The sequence below is a fragment of the Phymastichus coffea genome, unplaced genomic scaffold (genome assembly GCF_024137745.1).
Source record: "Phymastichus coffea isolate CEN01 unplaced genomic scaffold, Cenicafe_Pcof_1.1 PCOF00039, whole genome shotgun sequence".
Classification (NCBI taxonomy): domain Eukaryota; kingdom Metazoa; phylum Arthropoda; class Insecta; order Hymenoptera; family Eulophidae; genus Phymastichus; species Phymastichus coffea.
In genome coordinates, this window is record NW_026706850.1 from 2022518 (window position 1) to 2043443 (window position 20926).

The 20926-nt window shown below is 38.5% G+C and overlaps 1 protein-coding gene across 2 annotated transcripts in view; it reads left to right on the forward strand.

The window, feature by feature from the left end:
- The window catches only part of LOC131663943 (epithelial discoidin domain-containing receptor 1-like), a 127381-nt gene that overhangs the window by 52136 nt on the left and 54319 nt on the right, over nucleotides 1-20926 (forward strand). For both annotated transcript variants that reach the window (XM_058934731.1, XM_058934732.1), the window contains exon 3: nucleotides 18879-19061. In XM_058934731.1, the coding sequence (XP_058790714.1) occupies nucleotides 18980-19061 (82 nt within the window). In that variant the 5' untranslated portion in view covers nucleotides 18879-18979. The remainder of the gene's footprint in view (nucleotides 1-18878; nucleotides 19062-20926) is intronic.

Below are 20926 nucleotides of genomic sequence, written 5' to 3' on the forward strand. Positions count from 1 at the left end.
AACAACGAATCGTTTTTCACAAACGATTTATTCAAAGTTCACCATTATTGTCTACTGATATCTCTTCGTCTTGATAAAACGTATCCTAAAATCGAAATAGCTGACAAAAAATTGCGTGATATATACACACGGCCCATTAATAATATAACAACGCGCGTCGGTACGCAACACCAGCATAACACCCGTATATAAGATCAGATCCCTCTAGACGCACGTATAAGTTTATTATCAGCAAGAGCAGGGGCAAGTTTCGCGCGCGCGAGCCACGCTATACACATACAACATACTACTACTACTACTACTACTACTACCACTACTGGTCGATGGGGAATAATCAATCTCCTTTCCGCATGCTGAACGTTATGTGGCCCGTGCGCATATCCTCTGGAGAGAGGCTTGCCAGAGTAAAGAAGAAGAATATATATATGTGAATATAGGGACTACTATACAACATAGGAGAAACAATATTACTAACCAGGCAACTTGCTAACGTTAATAGTAATTATCAGTACTTGCCCCTGTCCGCTCCTAATACCAAGTCACGCGACAAAATTATTAATGGCGCGATAATTGAAAAGCCCAATCGGATATCGTCCCGACCGTGAGGATTAATTACGTTTTGGGTTAGCCGCGCGAGAGTAGTGCTCGCAACGAGTAGCTAATAGCGAGCAAAGCACGCGCAAAATAAAATAAAAAATAAAGAATGAACTAGAAAAAGTAGAGATTTGCCTAGAGAGAGTGAAAGACAAGCAGCGTAGTAGGGCAAACTAGCTTCGTGGTGGCTGGCTTACTCCCTGTATTTGCCTTAGCCTGCTAATTTACCTTCCGTCTAATGAGAGAAACTCTCAGAGCCGTAACGGAAGGGGGATAGCTTCCGCGTGCAAACCACCTTATTACTACAGTAGAGAGAGAGAAAGAGAAAGAAAGAGAGGAGATAAGACAAAGACAAAAAGCAAAGATAAAGATTTTATTGTGAGCTCTAAGAATGTATGTAGAGAAAAGCTTATACCAGAGTATTTACCCCCAGAGCATTTGGGGCAGCTCGACGTGTACCATCATTTCCAGTTTAACTGCGTTCCCTGCTGCCTCTTAAAACTGAGTTATTCATTGATCTTAATTGTGCAGCTCTGTTATTGAAAAACAAAATTGAAGACGCTCTTTTGCGGGCAAGCATCCCTCGTGATAAAATGGAAACAAGAGAGCGACTCAATTACCTTCTCTCGACAGAGCTGCGTTTACCTTTGCAACAAGAGTAATGGAAAGTCCAGAGGGAAAAAAGTTACTTTGAAGAACAATAAATTTTGTTATTTCCTAAAGACGACTTGCCGAGAGATTGGTTTCCAGCGGCAGAAAATATTGAGGCGACCAATTAGGTTCTCTTTCTGCCGCATGTTCTATCGGATGGAAAGGAAAAAAACTTCACGCTCCTACTCTGAATCCTTTGACTTTCTTTCTGTCATTAGAGAGCTGCGTTTTTAAAAGGTATGTGGACTGTGCATACTGTTTGTACGAAAGAATGCGGAATTTTTTGGGAAAATAGTAGGTAACATTTGCATAACAATCTCTTTTTCGTATGTAAAATATGACAAAAAATACGTCCATTTTCACCTGATTTCATCTATTGAAATTTCAATCCTTTCGATCTTCCTTCTTTTTTCCTTCATAGCATATCGAAACCCGCAATGTCGCACGAACTACGATCAATAGATCATAGAATGAATTATTTTTCTCGATAAACTTTTCTACCTTTATAAAGCGCCATTGTAAAGACCATCATCCCCATTATCCGTATACAACAAAATCGAATCTCCCACGTCAAATCGCAAACAACGCAACCCCTTCTTCCTTCCACAAAACGTGTACGCGCACAGAACAAACAGATCTGAAGACGATACACCACTCCATCAAGCAAGTTTAGCGAAGCGAAAGTAAAAACTCGAGTGTTGCACGCGCGCAAAACAACTGCGGAGCCGAAGAGCTGCCAGGCTAATAAAGAGAATCGTCCCCCCATCATCACATACATAACATACGCTAAATTCATTCGGTCTCATTATATGGGAGCAGTGCAAGCACCAAATGAATCACACAACAAAAAAGCAGAAAAGGAAATGCTTTCGAGTGGCGAACCGGCCCGCGAATAAAGCCATTGTTACTTAGCACTCGCATTGTTGAAGTTCTGCCAAATGCTGGCCGCCACCATTGAATAGGACGCCAGAGAGAGAGACAGAGAGAGAGAGACCCTTTTCTTCCCTCATATACCGACGTATGCGCATACATACGCATTCTTTTTTTCAGGGTTATCGAGAGAGTAAAAGGGTTGTTGCATTGGCAACGAGGACGGTGTGACGATGGGTGGAGATCGTGACACTAAGTGCTTGTAATGGAGATATATATGGGTGGCGTTGAATCTGCCGCTGTTTTTTTCATCGTTGTTTTTCACGCCGGTTAGAAGAGGTAATTCGACGACGTCAGATGGTCCTAATTTCTTTGTGTGCTTGATCTGTCGTAAATAATTTTGTCTCGGCAGGTGTTGTGCTCTCCATTTGCTACTGGATGCGAGTTACAAGTTCAAGCCTTTCATGTGCTACGAATCACCTTATTCATTGCCAGTGATTCACTGCTGACATTATTTTCATTTTTATTTACAAGGACAAATGAGTCGGCTCTCATCCATCGTTACAGCTATGCATACATCACTTTTGCTGAACTAATTTCAATAAAAAATATTCATTCGGGGCATATGCGTCAATGAATATATAAGCATATGTCCCAGTGTTTTAACGATTTTATCGACAATTCCAATCCAATTTAATTTAACGCAAGTCCGATTAAATTTTGTATCAATCACATTATCAATTATATCGCAAGTCAAAAAATATATGTAAAAATGAAATTCTCGGTGCAGCTGTCGTTCGACTACTCGGCAGCGAAAAATTTATTTAACCGAAACGAGTTTTCGCCGCCACTATACAAACGAAATAATTAAAATGTTGTTTCTTCGAAAATCTGAAGTCTTTCCGAAAAAAAATCCCAGCTAATTACAAACTATCCACGCACTCAGCCACCATTATATTATCCTCGTGGACACTTCGAGCCGAAAAACAGTCAAGTAATAAACGTGTAGGCGCACTTGGAAGGAGGGTTTAACGACTGTGCTGTTTACATATATTTTTTTTGCCTAAATCAATGATGCAAACGAGTTTGCCAAGAGGAAGGGCAGGGATATGCTCCTCGTCTACTTGAACTGTCCATCCACTATGTCGGTGATGGCACGTTTTTGCGCACATGCAAAGACTTACGTGACGAGGTCTTTATTTGCAACGGTCGTTGCAGTAATTTTATTTACATTCTGATGCCACGCAAGAATTCTTTATCCCGGAGTACCGTTTCCGAAGAAGCTAATAAACCTTTCACAACATTTCAAATAAACAATTTTTCTATCGAAAGATTCACTTTTGTAGTTTTGGTTTTTCAAATTGAAAGATAAATATCGGCGGTTAATAGTAAGAAGAAAGAATAGCTGGAAAGCAGACAATATATGGCATGAAAACGTCCCGCAAGTAAAGCTAAGCGAAGACCACTTTGAAAGTGAAGCTTTAGCCACGGAAAAAAGAGCGTTTGATACCGGCGCATACGTGTGTGTAGCGAGCACAGAGAAATAGGTATAGCGAAGCTGCAACTGTCTGCGATGCCGTCGTCAATTTAGCTTGAAACAGTCGGTCGTGTGCGAAATAAAAGACTGGCTTGGGCTTTCTTGGAGTGGCGCTTTCGGTTGAATGACTCGTGGCCATTAAAGCTCGTGCGCACATAACAAAATGCAAACGCTTCTCTGCATAACGATAATGAGTTCCATTCCGGTAATGAGGTCGCACGCCATTGAAATTGGCGCGCGTGCAGCACAAGAGAGAGAGAGAGAGAGAGAGAGAGAGAGAGAGAGAGAGAGAGAGAGAGAGAGAGAGAGAGAGAGAGAGAGAAGAACTCTCTTTTCTTGTTGAAAAGGCGCTAAGGCTAACGAATGTATATATACGCACAGCCGACGAATAACACTTTTGTGAGACGCGCACTTTGAACGTTCACTTTATTGGGACAGCTGTCCCTGGCCCAGCTTTCGCAAGCTTTCAATTTTTCAATGGGCTATTGCGAGCTCACAAGACATTGCTGTTGTCGTGCGAGGAAATCGGGCTAATGAAAATTGCAGAGCTTTTCTTAACGGAGTAATCTGCTTTTTTGGAGACTCCTTCACAATAAGTCGAATTTCAGCTCACTAAAAGAATAGCGAAATACAAAGATAACGTATATATTTTTATAAAGCCAAAGTTTCGTTTCATTACAGTTCTCCGTAAAGTAAAACTTCTTGTAGCTTACAAGACTCAAACGTTCAGTTTCCAAAAGTTTTATTTTTTTTTCTTTAAATCTGTTATATAAATTTAACTTTCGAAAAAGTTTATGAAACTCCAAATATTTACTTGAAAACCAGTCATTATCAACTGTGTATCCAGACCAGTCGCCAGGCAAGTCGCTCAGCTACACTTCTGTAACAAACAAGTCGCATCAGGGGTGGTTGTCTTAAACGACTAGTTTTCGCGGGTGTATAGGTACGATTGAATTTATCCGGGGGTGGCTAAACAATATTAACGCTGCACCGAGAGGGAAGACGCGCGTGGAGATAGTTCGCGGCGGCGGCGGCGGCAGCCAATTTTGGATTCGGAATGTTGTTGCCCGATGTATTGCTGTTATATTGCGCGCAAGCAGCGAGACCAACTAACTATATATATATATATATATATATATATATATATATATATATATATATATATATATACACTGGCGCTACTTCGAAATTGCACTGTTTGTACGTACGTGCCCCGGCAAACAGGTAAATCAATTTTCGGACGGACGTGGCGGTTTAAGGCATTGCCTTTTACCTTTTCTATACTACACGCTCGACCGGTCTTTCTCATTTACTTCAGTAATTCTGTTCCTTTTTCTTTTCGTGACAACGGAATTATTTAGTGGCTTTTTTTCTAATTGTATCAATAAATATTAAAAAAACTTGATGATAGACTGTAATATTAATATTCCGATGTAGCATTTACGACGGAATCTAGAATGTATTATTTACTCGTTTCAGGTAAGTTCAATGATTTAGAGCTCCCTTCCTCAACTTGTATCATATTTTTGATAAATACATATCGTAAGCAAATAACTAAACTCAACTATGACTTTTGATTACATTTATGAAATCTATCTATCATTATTGCTATTTCCTATCTATCATTATTGTCATGATTAAAATACTGTCATAAACGACGCTTACTCAGTTGTGAAATCGTTAATCACACCTAAAAAGTAACAAACCGTAGAGAGATAAGATGCCGTAATCTAACTGTAAAACACACATATAGATGAAAAAGACATGAAGCACTTGATTACAGTGATACGTTAGTCTTAACAAAAGATAGGTCAGCGAACCTTCAACGACACAGCAATAGTCCGAAATTAAAAGCTTGAAATAAAAAAAAGTCATCCTAAAGTCATCGGTCAACAAGATGTAGACGCGCAATTAAATAGTCGAGAGAGTAGCAGCCGCGTATCAGTTAGTGAACGAATACATATAAAATGAGCGCGAGCACTCATTAGGGCACTGATGGAATGTGTGTATGTTGCCCTCCTGCTGTGTGTGTTATACGAGTTCTTCTGTACATTGCTGAGTTAAGATAAATTAATTAAGCCGTGCGCTCGCGAGTCGTCCAAATTCCGAACGTGTTTATTTGGATATTTATCAGCCGTAAAACATTCCACGAATTTTGTTGGGCGTTCAATAAAATTTTGAGCGTTTACCGGACCTGATTACGCATATTATTCGTACGCTATATTACACTTTTCTTTTTCTTGCTTGTCCTAATTTTTCGTCTCAGTGATTCTTTTTAGCTTCGAAAACTCCCTTATTCCAGATAAAGTCACTCAAACTAATTAAAGTATGCATGTATAGCCTGGCTTTTAATTTCTTTACATGCGTCTTTTGTTTTTGCTTACGCATTCTTGCGACTTGATCCTTTTCTGGTTCTTATATGCTTGCAAGCGTACACGTGTGTCATTTTCTGTATAGCGGCGTAAACGCGAGTGTAGAGCCCTTAGGCAGCTCTTTCGCTCTCTCCAACGCTGCCTCGAATTAGTCGTCGCGTCCCGTGCTAATCCGTAATTTTCTACTGGCGCGGAAAAGAACAAGCACACGCGACACGTCGTAATTTATCCTGTTGAAATTCACAGAGCAACAGAGGTACACTTTCTCCTCCCTTCTATTTTTGTTGTTGTTGCTTGTTTTGTTAATTAGCAGTGAAGGTTTTATGCTTTGTGAATAAAGGATTTTTCTAAAATTCTCGCAACACTGATTCCGTTAGATAGTTTTCAGAAAATTGGCATCTCTCTATTTACATTCCTCTAAATAAAATTTTTGATTTTAAATAATATTCTCTGTGGATTTATATAACATGCTTGAAATGGAGAATGATATTTTTCAACAAATTAACGTAAAATGAAATTTTCTTTCAAACGAAAGCTTGTAACAAACATACATTTATATTCTTTGTGAATTCACCGAAAATGTTTAAAATATTCGTGTTTTTGAACCATTGTAAAATAAAATCCGAAATGACAAGAGAAATTGGTTAAAATCATATTTCTGGTGAATAAAAGCTATTTTTGTAGCGTAATTTAAAAATTTCGTACTCGTACCATTTCTTCTGCCACTGAAGTTTCACCATTTTCACGTATAATTTTGGGTAGCATTAAAACACGCAAAAATGTTATTCCCGTTCGGGGTCAAAAAACAACCGTTTATTCGAAACAGCGAGTACGTGATGATTTTACGAAGTGAAAAAATAATCCGCGATATGAAAAATGTTGTTTCCGCAGGACGGGCAATTCCAATGACATAATTCCAACGAAAGAATAAAAAAAAACTTAGTAGTGGTAGTAGTCGCGAAAGGGGGAAATAAAATGTTAAAGAGCGGATATGCAAAGTGCGCAAGAAAAACATGCGCCGAGCTCGCACGCTTTATGCATGTAAATCGTTTAGATTCGTTTGTTGTTCTTCTCTCCGCGGGTATTTGGACGCGCACGGGTTCGTGTCGTGCATCGGTTTCGTTTTACGTGCGCGTGCATTCACTCGCTCTTTTTTTTTTATCACTATTTCTCTCACTCTGCGTGAATACGTATAATCATTAAAAGTCCTCCCAGCAATGTTGATTTATCTAGGGACGCTTTTATTTATAGATTTAACGATTGCCTTCTTGATCTGAATGTTAATTAACGCTATGGCTTCGTTCCTGAATATTAAAAACCATAGATACTTTTTTTATGACTGGTCTTTCTCTAGCAAAATAATTGTTCGTGCGATAATTCAATGTTGAATCGATCAGCAGCTCTGCTTTTTCCTGAAAAAAAGAAAGACTTTTGTCGAATAACGTATTTTCACGTACAGAAAGCTACACGAAAGAAATGCTCTGCGATACGCGGCGTATGTCGCAACTGATAGCGCTAAACGAAAACTCGGGTTTCCAATGCGTTATCCAAATACCAAATAAAGTTGTGAGCGCGCGTGTGCACAGAAACCCAATAAAAGCTTAGTGATTAGATCTGTTTGGCTGCACCTGCCGCGCTCTCGCTAAAGCAGAGGCGAAAAAAAAGAAACATCAAAATTACTTTAATCTGCGATAACGAAAAAAAAATAACGAGTGCAATGAAGCGATTGTCTACGTGTACGTGCATGGAAAGAAGCGAAGTAATAAGGGGATCGTGGATGCAATAAAAGAAATAATAAAAGTCAGGTTGAAAAGCAAAGAGGAATTATACGCGCAAGCGACGAAAGGACATAAGATATAGTAGTGCATTTCCTGATGCCCGGAAGGGAGAGAATCGCTTTCATTGGCTTTTGTGCCCCTACTCGCGATCCCAGCCTTGTACGTTCCCGAAATTTATTTCCGAAAAGTTTTATAAAGCGATCAGTCGACAAAGAAAAAAAAAGGGACGCGCGCGCTCGTACGTACGTCTGTTTGAATTCCGGCATCTGCGACGTCTTCAGATTATCGGGCTATGCGACGAAATGAAAGGAGACTCCGAGGAGGGTAACAGTATGTCAAGGGCAATTCGCGACGTTACTTCTCTCGTTCCACAAGTCCGCCATACGTGAAATTCACAAAGCGTAATAACGCGCATATTTTGCAAAACTGTCCACGTGACGAATACCTGCACTATAAACATGCTGAGCGCCAGCAGCCTGTAATTAAGGTCGTCAAACGCGAAATCACTTTGAGCTGCGCGCCAGCGAAATGCACTTGCGCCAAGCGCGCAATCATCCGAAGAATCCGTCATCAATCGGGAGGAGGGAAGGGGCGTGAGTCGAGGTTAAAGGGCCTTCGCCTCGCGTGATAAATCAATGGAACATCCAATAAATTTCCATTAGAAGATCCACCTCTGAAACTTATAATTCTCTTTCTATATCGATGTTTGCTAGTTTCATTCGTAACGCTTTATTGCTAAGCACACAGAGGTATTGCGTAATTTTAACAAGGTGTCGAGAGCCTCAAAATTCCACAAGTATACTGATACAACACGTCGTTGAAGTGATTAACAACGTGGCTTTTCATATTTCGTACGAATGCTCGTGGATTATTTACATTTCTTCTTTATTACGTTGATATGTGTGCAGAAATTTATGATATGAAGCTATGCCGTTATTACGTGAAATTCGATAGGCTTCCATACCCAATGCGTTACTTGCACAAACATGTATAATTAAATAACTATACGCCAGCGTATTTACAACAGACATATCGATCGCGTATTGGCATTCAATTAAGTCGTATTTCAATTTAATATATATCGAATGAGAAATATACAACAAGCCCAAAGAACGTTACTTGCCACAAAAAAACTACAGAGGTCCCCTCCCAAAAAAAGTGTGCAGCTCGCGCTCGATTGATCGTGAAAAACCGCCTGGCATTTTCTTCGAAACACAGTCTGCAAGTGACAGTTGGGCACGCGTGAAAGGTGACTAGTCTCCCTCCCCATACTACGCTTTATTTATCGGCAAGTACTGCCAGCGGCAAACTGAGCAAACTCTTTGAGGGAGAGAGAGCTCCGTTTAATGGGCCACTTGAATGGCCAATCGCCGCGAGTGTAGGTACTAATCCGTCGCCGAATGAAATCGTTTACGAGCAGCTCGCGCGCGCACAATGACATGCCCGCACCCCAGGAACTGTGCCACTTACATGCGTTTCCAATTCTTTTTTTTTTCCTTTAATGTTTGACATCTCGACTAAGCTTTGACAAATAAGTGGCTTCTTTTTCCGCGTTTCTTGGTTACGTAACGTGGGAATCCGAAACTTGTGAATGAGGCTACAGTTTTTTTTAAATTGGTTGATTAGCGCTGATTCACCGTCGGCTGTGCCATAAATTCTTATATAAATTTCATCACTGAAATCTTAGATTTCTATCAGGACTTGTGTTCTACATATAATGAAGATGTCAGTGATATTATCAAAAGTCATAAATGTCATTCGTTCTGTGAAAAGTTATCTCATTCACACGGCATATTCGTTTTTTAGCTTTTGAAACCTCTTTTTATCAACCGAAATCTCAAAATAACGTATCATCGTTACTCACGCAACAAATGCGCATTTGAAACGTAGATACGTTTGTTGTAACAAATGTGCATGCCGCACCTGTTTCCTTATCCAACATGTTCTCCACAGTTCGGACGTCAATTGTAATTCACGAAAATCTGCTTGATCATACTTTTAAAGCATTGTTCATTAGTCGACTAATCATATAGACATAGCTACCGTATATTGTTATTGTTATTGTGACTTCAAGAACTACATCCATGTGTAATGCTGCAGAGGTACATTTGGCACCTGTACACATTAATCTTGGTTCCCTATAGTCTTGACTATGTAGAACCACCTCCTCCACTATTTTCTTAAAATGATGTAGGAGGAGAAAGTTTTACACGCATCGTGACTGGACCTACAGTTTAAAGTGAAATCCAAACCATGAGAATCACGGTAATATATATATCCGGCAACACTGTATTTTGCTTCCTCTTCTTGGTTTATAATGACGGAAGGACGCTCACGGAGGCTTGTTGCGAAACACGGAGAGAGGAGAGGAGCTGACGAGTCGTGTTCGTGCTCATTGTGCGCTCGTTGACGATCTCGCTCGAGTTGTTAAATTAGCCCTCCCTCGCTTGAAACGGGACACCTTGCAAATTAGTGTTGATGAACTTTGATGGTAGCTTCTTGCTTTGATTTGAAAAGGCCTATATTTCGTTACGAATGAGTTTATTACTTTGTAAAGCCTAAGGAATAACTGAATCGATCGTTTGAATATGGATTTAATTCGAGGAAACAGCTTAGAACCTCATTATTTATCTTTTCTCGCATCGTATCATCAAGAATTTTTCATTAAATTAATTATAAATATAATTTAATCCCGCACGCGACTTTCTCAAGCGGAATGTTGCTGTAGTAAAACTATTTGAAAAGTTTCGTGTAAGAAAAAAAGCTGACCCAGTGTGCGGGTATACGTGCATCCCGGGTGCGGCAACTTTTAACCCTCTACTCTCCAAGAAATAGTAAGGCTAAAAAAAGAAAGAAAAATCGTAAAAGAGAGAGGGGAAAAGAGAGAGAGAGAGAGAGAGAGAGAGAGAGAGAGAGAGAGAGAGAGAGAGAGAGAGTGGAAGACGAGGGAATGAGAAAAGCGCGCGAAACTCACGTAAGGGCAGCTGGCTGCTACTGCGGTGGGCAAGCAGTGGAACGTAGTTTGGTGCAAGTGGCATTACGCCTGGTCAAATACCACGAAAGGTGCTTTTTCACTGCACTTGTTGTTCGCTTGCCATCACCACCTTTTACAGAAAATACCGCGCATTCTTCTCTTCTTGTACTCTCTCTCTTTCTTTGATTTTTATTCTTCATCGAATCAAATCTTAGAGGTCTTAGTTTTTAATTGTATTCAATTTTTCGGAATTCGAAGAATGTCGTTAAAATTGTTAAAAAATTTTTCTTAGCGGAAAAAGCTCAACAAGCACTTGAAATTGACGACGAAAAAAAAATTGTGCTAAGCATACTCTTATCTACCTAAACGCCCTTACTCTCTTTCCTCGCCTCGGTGGCTGCGAAACACGCATACGAGCGAAATCTTCGAGTGGCCGCTAGCGAGAGATTTAGAACAACGACTCTATACAGGCAAAATTTTCGCTTCATTGAAGGGCCTTCAACAAAGTCACATCTATACGTATATTGCATACACGAGAGTGGTAACACCAGCGGCTCTGTGGTTTTATGTAAATTGGCTCACGCGTACTTTAACGCGATACCACTCAATCGGCAAGTCTCGGCTGCAAGCTTTTTCCGCTGGAGTTTAACTTTTCCACAAAATCGGATTTTGCTTGGTTTTGGCGGGTGATCAATCTGTTATCGAAAGTTTTTCTTTTTTGAATTTTTGTTCTTTGGAGATTAGGACATCGATCATTTGATACGATTTCGTAGAATTTCCTGAGTAGTATAAGGCATAGTTAAAGTTTGTACTTTGAAAACCAATTTACGTTCTTTCTACTCACTTTGACCTACTTTACTTCATTAGAGCACGAATCAGGGTAGTTTTACAACTTTTTGAAAACTTTTCAAAAGTGTCGCGCACTTTGCGACCTTAAATTTGCGAATCGAAATGAATTATCCTCGACTACAAATCCAAACTTTAGCAACTTAACTCGACTACCGACGTTTTTCTCAAAATTAACAAAAGTTAATCGCTGATTGTATACGTTTTCCAACTGGATACACCTTTGTCAAGTAAGTAATCTCAACGCTGCGAATAATTAATTCCAATTGCAGAAGAATTTTAATTAATCCTAATTGAATGATCGTCGGAGGGTAAAAAATTATTATTTTCATGGCAAAAAGAGAAAGAAATTGAATCCATGTTTACTCTCTGTCAAATGCATCCGACCTCGTTGTCTCTTCCACAATTACGCGTATCATCATCTTCAGCCCGGAAATACATCACTAGGTCACGAGCTGTGCGCAGACAGATTGGAATTCTTGATAACGATGTTTGCTTTAATAACGCTATACACCGGGCATTCTTTCTTTTCTTCTTTTGTTTATCTGGGAGCAGATTCATTACTGACTTTCTGCCCATGGACGCGCATCTACTATTCATTGATCGAATTACCAACATGAAATATCTCATTTATGACTCATTCATTTCTTCAAGATAACTATTATGATCAAGTTAGTTATGTGCTAGAATAAACAGGAGGTGCACGTGTTGAGCACGAGCTACAAATGTTTTAGTTGATGTATCCAACATAAACATGGTTTCTCAAACCGGATAACGTGCTTGATGTAATAGAAATCAATATATAAATATGTGTAGTCGGCATTTTTTATTCCACCATCTACTTGGTAAATATTAACGTTATATTTAAAACAAACATTAATCGAGTATAATTTGAATAAGAACGTGTGCATTCATGAAAGCAGATATAATCTTCATTAATATCAGCGATTCGTTAATCGATCGTCGCCTATTTTTTTGATGAAACATCGGAGTAAAATACAATTTACATCGTATCATACCGGCCTCCCCAATAAAACGCGCTTCAGCGCTATATATCACCCATTGTGTACAAGCAATAAGCGCCTGGCGGTCCTTATAATCCCTCACATCGTCCAAATGCGTTATTCTCGCGTGAATAATATTAAAATTTTAATGATCCTCGTCTCATCAACGCGGTTGTGGATTTTTTTCCCCATATGTTCGACTCATTAATGGCCGCACGCGTATGAGTTATTTCATGCGAGTATTATTAAGATGAAAGTTTGCCGAAGATTTTACAGCTTCGCGTACAAGCACGTATATACGCGGAGAGGAGGGATATACATGCGGGATTTATGACAAGCACTCGCCGTAAATCATCGTATTGTTCGGTTTATCTCGATGCCAAAGCCTCGTTTGCGCGCGACTAGTGCTCGCAACGCATCCAATGATACGAAGCGCTATACATACACGCAGGTACGCATACGGATATAATGAATCTGTATTCGCCATGGCTAAAAGATCGCAATCAATGAGGTAAAGCGACTCTCCTGTCCAACTATAATATGCCCATTCATGAGAATTACGGAAAATTAAAGTGCCATCTGGAATGTCACGTTGTGGAATTACATTGTAACGCTGTCTTTTGATGTTTGCCCATTGAGGACCTGATCATTATCAGCTGATGAATGTGATGTAGGATTTTTTAATTTAGATGAAATGATTGAAATTTTACTGAAATTAAATGTCAGCGATTTTTTTACGCGAGATAATGAGAATTCGCAGATAGCTCAGGTCGAGAATATGACTTTATCTCGAACAATGTAACAATTGAATTCAACAAGAAATATTGAAATGGAAATACAGACCTGTCGGTCGGAAATCATGAATGTTCTTGTCGTTTGTCAACAATTATTGCGATACTTTTCAATCAACGAGTTACTTGATCGCTGAAATGTCAGGACGAATGAGGGAAAATATAGGTTAATGACATATCGACACTGAATTGCCATCTCACTTGTTTTGCGTAGACATTTTACTGTAATCGCATTATTGGCATTGCTCTTTTTTGTGTTTTAATAGACAATTAACCGTTATTAAAATTCTGAACGCAGTTATGATAGTATTTTAAACTTATTTTTTTCTTCAAAACGATAAGATTTATAGATTCAACGATTCGTTTCATTACTTTTTCCCCATTTAATTACTTTTTCATTTGAAATAGTACGTGTTTAAATGATTTTGTATAAATACTAACTTGAATGGATGTCATTTTACGGTGTTGAGTAAACTGGCGATCGCGAATTATGGCTTCAATTATGCAAATGAATTCATCAGGCTCACTGTCACTCAGACCTGACATCCTCATTTTCTTTTTCTACGCGTTTCCAAGAAATCATAGCCGTTGCCCACCTTGCTTTTAACACTCAAAGGAATCAGCAGTTTCGTCTTTCATAGTTTCTTTCACCCTTTCCGTCAGAACCTTTAGTTGCCAAGCGATAAAATCGCGTTAGACCTCGAGGGTTCTTTTTTCTGGGCTCACGCATACACACTGCAACCGAGAGAAAGACTTCAAAGGTTTTTCACTTAATTAAAAGGGAAACTGTTGGTTTGGTATATATTGAGTTTAGAGCCCTTTTGTGTAACTGCCACTGTTAGTTCACGCAGCCGTAAAGATATAGAGATGCGAATACGAAGAGATGATGCTCCAGGCGGTTTTGTTTTCGAAGAGCAGAGTGCAGCACTGAAATAGAGGCAATTTTCGTTGTGTTTGATATATAACGCTTGTGGAGCTTAGGCAAGCGTGAACATTCGGGAGATTTCTCATATCATTCCCTGGATTGTATTGCAGAGAGAGAGAGAGAGAGAGAGAGAGAGTAAGCTGTTATAGTCATTGCTTGATTTAATGCCAAGTCAGTATTAAGAAACGATCTTGTCGATGCAAAACCATCGTAATTACGGACTAATTCAAAATATCAGCGTCTATATATTTTCGATAAAAATCACCCTTTCAATTTCGACATCAGCCATGTAAATGGGTTTCGAGAAGGGTATTAGGAAACGATATTTTACATGTTTTGCTGCGAGATAAATAATGCGCTTGATCAGCTATTAAATCGTTATCTCCCACCATAAGAAATGAACTACTAATTGAGTATACAACACGGCAATTATGGCACTTTTTACATGATATTTGCTGTACAGTTTACATAATATTCTCATCTATCTTGAAATCAAACATGACGACGAATATTCATGATAAGTTGCAGAAAACAAGTCGTAAAAATTATAACTTCTTGTATTCAAACATTTTCTGAGGAATTACTGAGAACATAAGAGTAAAAATACATTATCATAATCGATATCCCTCAACACAAATACACGACACTCACCGACAACAAGCGCATCAAAATTACAACACGATGTGAAAACAAGACTCGAGAAACAATTCTTATATGGCAAATAAAAGTAGCATGCGTGACGAGTGTCCAAATTTATAGGTACACGCGCGCTCGCTTGTATTGATCTGCATAAACTCATTCCTATGCAAATGGGAAGAGAGAGAGAGAGAGAGAGAGAGAGAGAGGAGAGCGAGAGAGGCAGCAGCAGGCGCCGCACGTGAGAATCGCTAAGTGTAAGGCCGAACGGCGACTCTATTGAGAAGGGATCTTCGATTAATGCTGGGCCTCGATTATTCCGCGCGAGACGCCCGCCGCCGCCGTGAGAGACGACTAATTCCACCTGCAAGGCTTTAGAGAGGCTTTTTAAATACACTTGCGGAGATATAAAAGTATTTGAGAGATAGAGAGAGAACGCTTCGAGGAAGATCTGAAGAAAGAGTTAAAGCTTTCTATTTGTCATTAATTTCTTGTTTAAATGTTGTATTCTTTTAGTTAAATTTATAAATGTAATGATATTCGAGGAAAATTATTATGTTATTGAAGAGAAGATAATTACACGATTTTAAAGGAACGTGGAAAGTAGAATTCACAGGATTGTATTCGAGTTTCAAGTACCGTTAATAATTAACTTTCAACTTGTTGAAAATTATAGCTTTTTTAAAATGTAAATATATCTAGATTTTACCATGCATTATAGGTAGTAATTTTATGCAAATGATTCTTCGTTTATTTATATACCTAATATGAATAAAAATGACTCTTCTAGGAAAATCGATTCGTCATTACTATAATAAGATAAGTAAGAAACATTTTCAAATCACTTTTATAGAAAACGAAAGCTTTACACAACATGATATAATCCAATACAGTCAATTACAGATAGTAAAGAAAAGGTTGTCAGAACTATATCGAATTTTGATAACGAAACTAAATTTTCATAAAAACGTAGAATCAGGAAATCTTGCGAGTATCACCAATTATAAAATTAAAGTGGAATCTTGATTTAAGAATGTTGAAAGGATGGCTAAGGCGTTCCAAGCGCTTGAGTTCCACTAATAAAATTGATACATTACAGTCCTCATGCGGATTCCACTCTCTAAGTTTTCTCACTCTTGGCTTGCGAGTCGTAAGAAGCTCATAAGACAAGCGCCAGACAAAAATGAAAGAAAAGAGCACGCGCTAGAAAGTAAAAAGTTTCCATTACTTTACATGACATCTTTCTCATACCAAAAGTTTTAGCCGCAAAAATTTGCTTAATTGTGAAAGCTCACAAAAAATTTACCTTGCCATGAAAATTTTAATCTTTAAGAAAATCAGATTTTTCATTCACTCGAAAAAAAGCAAGAGATTTTGTACAAATTTCAATTTAATTTGATTGTCTTGTTTGAAAACCACATCAGGATTAATTTCCGGGTCTGTAGAATTGTGAAAGAACAAGCACTGACCTCTAGGATGTATACACAGTCCTGAAGACGGCATGTAAATTTAATAGATCAGAATACAAGGAAGCTAGGCTCGGACTAGCGAGTATATGTCGCATCAACCGGCCCACAGGCGACTTCTCGCGCTTTCTCTCTCACTCGCACTCCTCTCGTCATTTATTCAAACTTTGCAACAATTCGCCAACTCGCCGCACACCTGAGCTCTAGTACTTGTATAGCTTGGCCGTATTTTATTCTATTTTCCTCGTTTGTATAGTGCGAATACACTTTTTCAAACGTATTTTTTGCACCAATGTGCTTACTTTTTTAAGATTAAAAAAAAGGACGGAATTTTTTTTTAACGTAGACGCCATTTTGATGCGGTGAACGTCAACGTTATCTTTTACTCTGCTCTTGTTTCGCGCTCAGCCACTTACTCTGTCCTCTTAGCTTTACTACTTGCGCTTTTTCTCTCTCTTTTTCGTAGCAGCTTTTCTTACTTCCCTTCTCGTGCCACACGTTTGCGTATAGTGTGGCTTTGTGTAAGCGGTAGCTATAGTATTTTCCGTGCGCTTATTGTTACCGGTAATTTTTTTTCTTTTCCCTTAAGCTACGGCGTGCAACGTATCAACCCCTTCGTTTATATCTATTGCTTTTTTTACAGCAAGAGACCTTAACCTACCCCGTACTGTTCATGCATACATGCTGTCTTTACACGCTAAACGTTTATACCTTTCTATATTGGAGAGCTCGAGGCTTAGCTTATAGACTGCTACTGATTGCACTTGGCGAAAGAGATTAATAATTTGTTTGTTTCGTTAGCAGTTATCGTTGGTTTACTATTACAACAAAGAAACAATAAAAAGCTTTGTGATATTGTTCGTCTCTCTCTCTTTCTCTTTTTCCATCCATTTTTTATTGGAATGGTATTTGATATTCTTTTAACAACCCTATTGATGCGTTCCAATAAGAATACTATCGACAAAGTGAAGAAAATTCCAGATTACATTTGAGTTCTTGCTGCTTATACATAACTCAGTAAACTTAACTTGCGAGGACTCCATTTCCAATCGGATAAATTTTATATCGACTTTACATTAATAATCTCGGGTAATTGCTTTCTGGTTTGCCTTCAATGAATTTCGTATTCACAAATAATTAACTTAATATTTATGAAAATTATTGCTCCAGAAGGGAATAGCTAATATCAATATATCTACAGGTCAATTATAATTCAGATATCTAAGCCACGTATGTAAAAGATAATAATTTTCAATAAACGCAGATAAACAACCCAAACGACAATCACTTTACTAAAGATATCGACTTTGGAATTTTTTTCTCTCGTTCTCGCTGGTTATCTCAACACGCCTGTTAAATGTACACTACATTATAAATGCAATGGGCTATATGCATGTGTGTCCGGCAAGTTGTCTACACAGTCCCTGCATATACTTAAGTCATAATCGAGGTCTATCGCAACAAGTATAATTTTGCTACAACGCACACTGCTGCTGTCGTTGCCGTCGCAGTTTCCTATACACGTAGACAAGTTGAGCACACAGGCACTTCTGGTGAGTGAGATGCAAATGCGATTCCCTGGACTTTCATCAGCAACCGATCGCGACAACGGGTTGCATTAGTTGAACATGCTTTTCACTGATCTCAAACTACGATTACCTTCGCAGCTGCGTGCATGCTTTACTTTGCCTACTTTCGTTCTGATCCATTGCTTATGCATCAAACTAATGATGGCATAATTTAGGAATATCGTTAAGGCTCTACTCTGTAATTTGGATAAACGTTCTATATTTATATATTTGATTAAATTGCACTGGTTATTTGCCTTTTTTGACTTATTTAATGGCAATAAAGAGATTTAATTGATTTTTTTAAACAATCTCAAAACTGATGTTACATTATTTTAAGATACAAATCACCGCCACCAGTCGGCAGTAGAAGCAATAATTGACTACAAAACAAGTGGAGTATTCCAAATAAATGAAACTCATTTTTGTATCTAATTTGAAAAAACTTTATTTGTAACTTATGATAAACTATTTGGATGAAAACATTTATTGTATTAAATTATAGTATAACTATGTATGTTTTGTTTAGCGATTATATTCACATATATCTGTTAGTCAATATTCGATTTAAACTTTGACATCTGTAAAAGAACATTCTTGCTGTTTGTTTTGAAAACACTGCAATCTGTTCTTTATCAAGCATTGAACTTGCTGACGTTTTTCAATTGTTAGTGCATTTACCTCTTACAATACGAATATCATTTACCGAATTTTTCACCATTGCCTTTAATTACAAATCATCGATAAAGATTTGCGAAGCGCAAAACTGTGAACTTGTATTATAATTCATTCAGTTCTACGGAAAAAAATGTAACATGGAAAAATGCGAGTAGCTTAACGAAGGAATCATTCATTTTCTGTTACAGATAAGAACACAACAGCAATAGCGGCAGACCGACATGACGTTGACCATTGGCGCATCATCAGCATCGCGGTGAGGGCAGGCTGAAAAGCGACGACGACGACGATGAGTTTCGGTTGTCTTCTCTCCGATCTTATCGCTCCGCTTCTCCTCGTCCTCGCATCGACGGCGGGAGCCATTGATCTTTGTAAGTTTCGCAATGCGCGCACACTCATATATTTGTTTTGTTGTTTCGTTTTACTTTTTAAATTAACTGCTGCTCTTGGACGCAGATGAGATGTCTGAATTCCAAGATAAGCCTACGTTTATTTTTGCACCGGAGTTGACGACGAGTTTTGAGAAAACTGATAATTGAATGTGTGCGTGTGGCTCATGCGTTGTGAGACTTCAAAAAGCGGTCGTCGTTGATTGAATTTATAAGACATTTTAATTACACGGCTTCATATGATCTCCGCTCTTATTATTCAAGTATAACTAAATACAGAAGAAAATTATGAAATATAAATAAATAATTGTAAAATTAATTTGATCTTGATCAATTTGTATTTTAAAAAGTTGTTTTAGTTAAATATATTTATTGAGTGATGAAAAAAGTGCACATTCGAATCAGTTGTGAAAGATTTATATGGTAATCGACCAAGTAATACTAAATTATTCAAGTTGACCAAGCGGCATCGACAAAAGCTTTAATTGACACACATAACTCAATAAAACTAGACTAAAGCTTTTTTTAATCAAGACTGAACAAGTATAATTTGTCGACTGCAACTGACCCTATTTTGGAAAGCGTCTTTAAATAAAAATTTTGAGAAAGATTACGTAGAGAGTGTGTCGCTAGAATCGTATATTAAAAATATCGCGACCGATTTTTGCCAAGAGAGCGTATCCAATTGAACGGCCATAAATCCTCGTTGAGAGACGGCTATGACACTTTTTTTTGCAGCCGATTCGCATGGGCGTCATCGCCGCGCTCTCTCTCTCTCTCTCTCCGATAACGAGTTTGCTCGTCGGCAGCCGAAGGTGCATTTATTTTTTTGTATACTTTGTCGCAGAACTTATCGCTAGTGTTTAATCTTTCGAGCTATTTTGTCATTTTAATGCGTTCTTGACTTCTTTTCTTCACCGATGCATCCATTAACTGCTATTACTCGTTGAAAGAAGCTATGGGTAATCGTTTCTGTCGCACGAAACTTTTTCGTCGTTCGCCTAGCCAGTGTGTCATACGTAGGCACAGATCTGGTTTAATTAATATAGAAAATCTTCGGTAAAAGATAAGTTCTATAAAATTGAATTGATTCCTCACTTTAACGAAGTGTAACTTTTTACATTCAAATTAATTGATTAGAATCTAGTTTAATTTCTAGATCATACGATGACATGTGGATAAGAAAAAAGTTTTCCTTTGGAAATTGCCGTGAAAAAAAAATGTGTCGGTGCATAACCCAGATAGCTTTGCAACTTTCTCAAACTGCAAGGGGCAGAGTGGATACTAAATATTAGCGTGGGTCGATCGTAGCGTAGCTGAATTTTCTATACTAACGTACAAACCCGTATAAACAGAGAGAGAGAGGGAGAGAGAGAGAGGGAAAGCAATGAACGTCTCAAACTCCGTCGTCGTCGGTTGGTAATACAAGACTGCGCCTGAGCTAAATGGCAGTACGCAGGCTAATGATCGGTCGTCGCCGGTTAGAATCGCGAATTCAAGGCAGAACAGTGAGCGAGCGAAGGAACGTTGAACTTCTAGCAGGACTGAAGTCTCGAAGGGCGGTACGCGAGGGTTGGTATTGTGCTGGCGGCTAATCCAGTATTCCATTGTCGAGTAATCTCAATCCTTCAACTTTTAATCCCTTGGTTTTATAATAAAGTTCGTTCTTTACGCTCTTTTAATTAAGTTCTCGTTCTTCAGCTCTCTCGCTATTGTGACCTACTTGTGAATGGAAAAGCTACGCGACGGCGCGAACTTTATTGTATGCCCTTTTCGCCAGACGTCTTTAGTAGTTTGAAATGTAAACGCTCCTTTTTTCTCGAAGCTTTGTTTTTCTTCAATGCAAA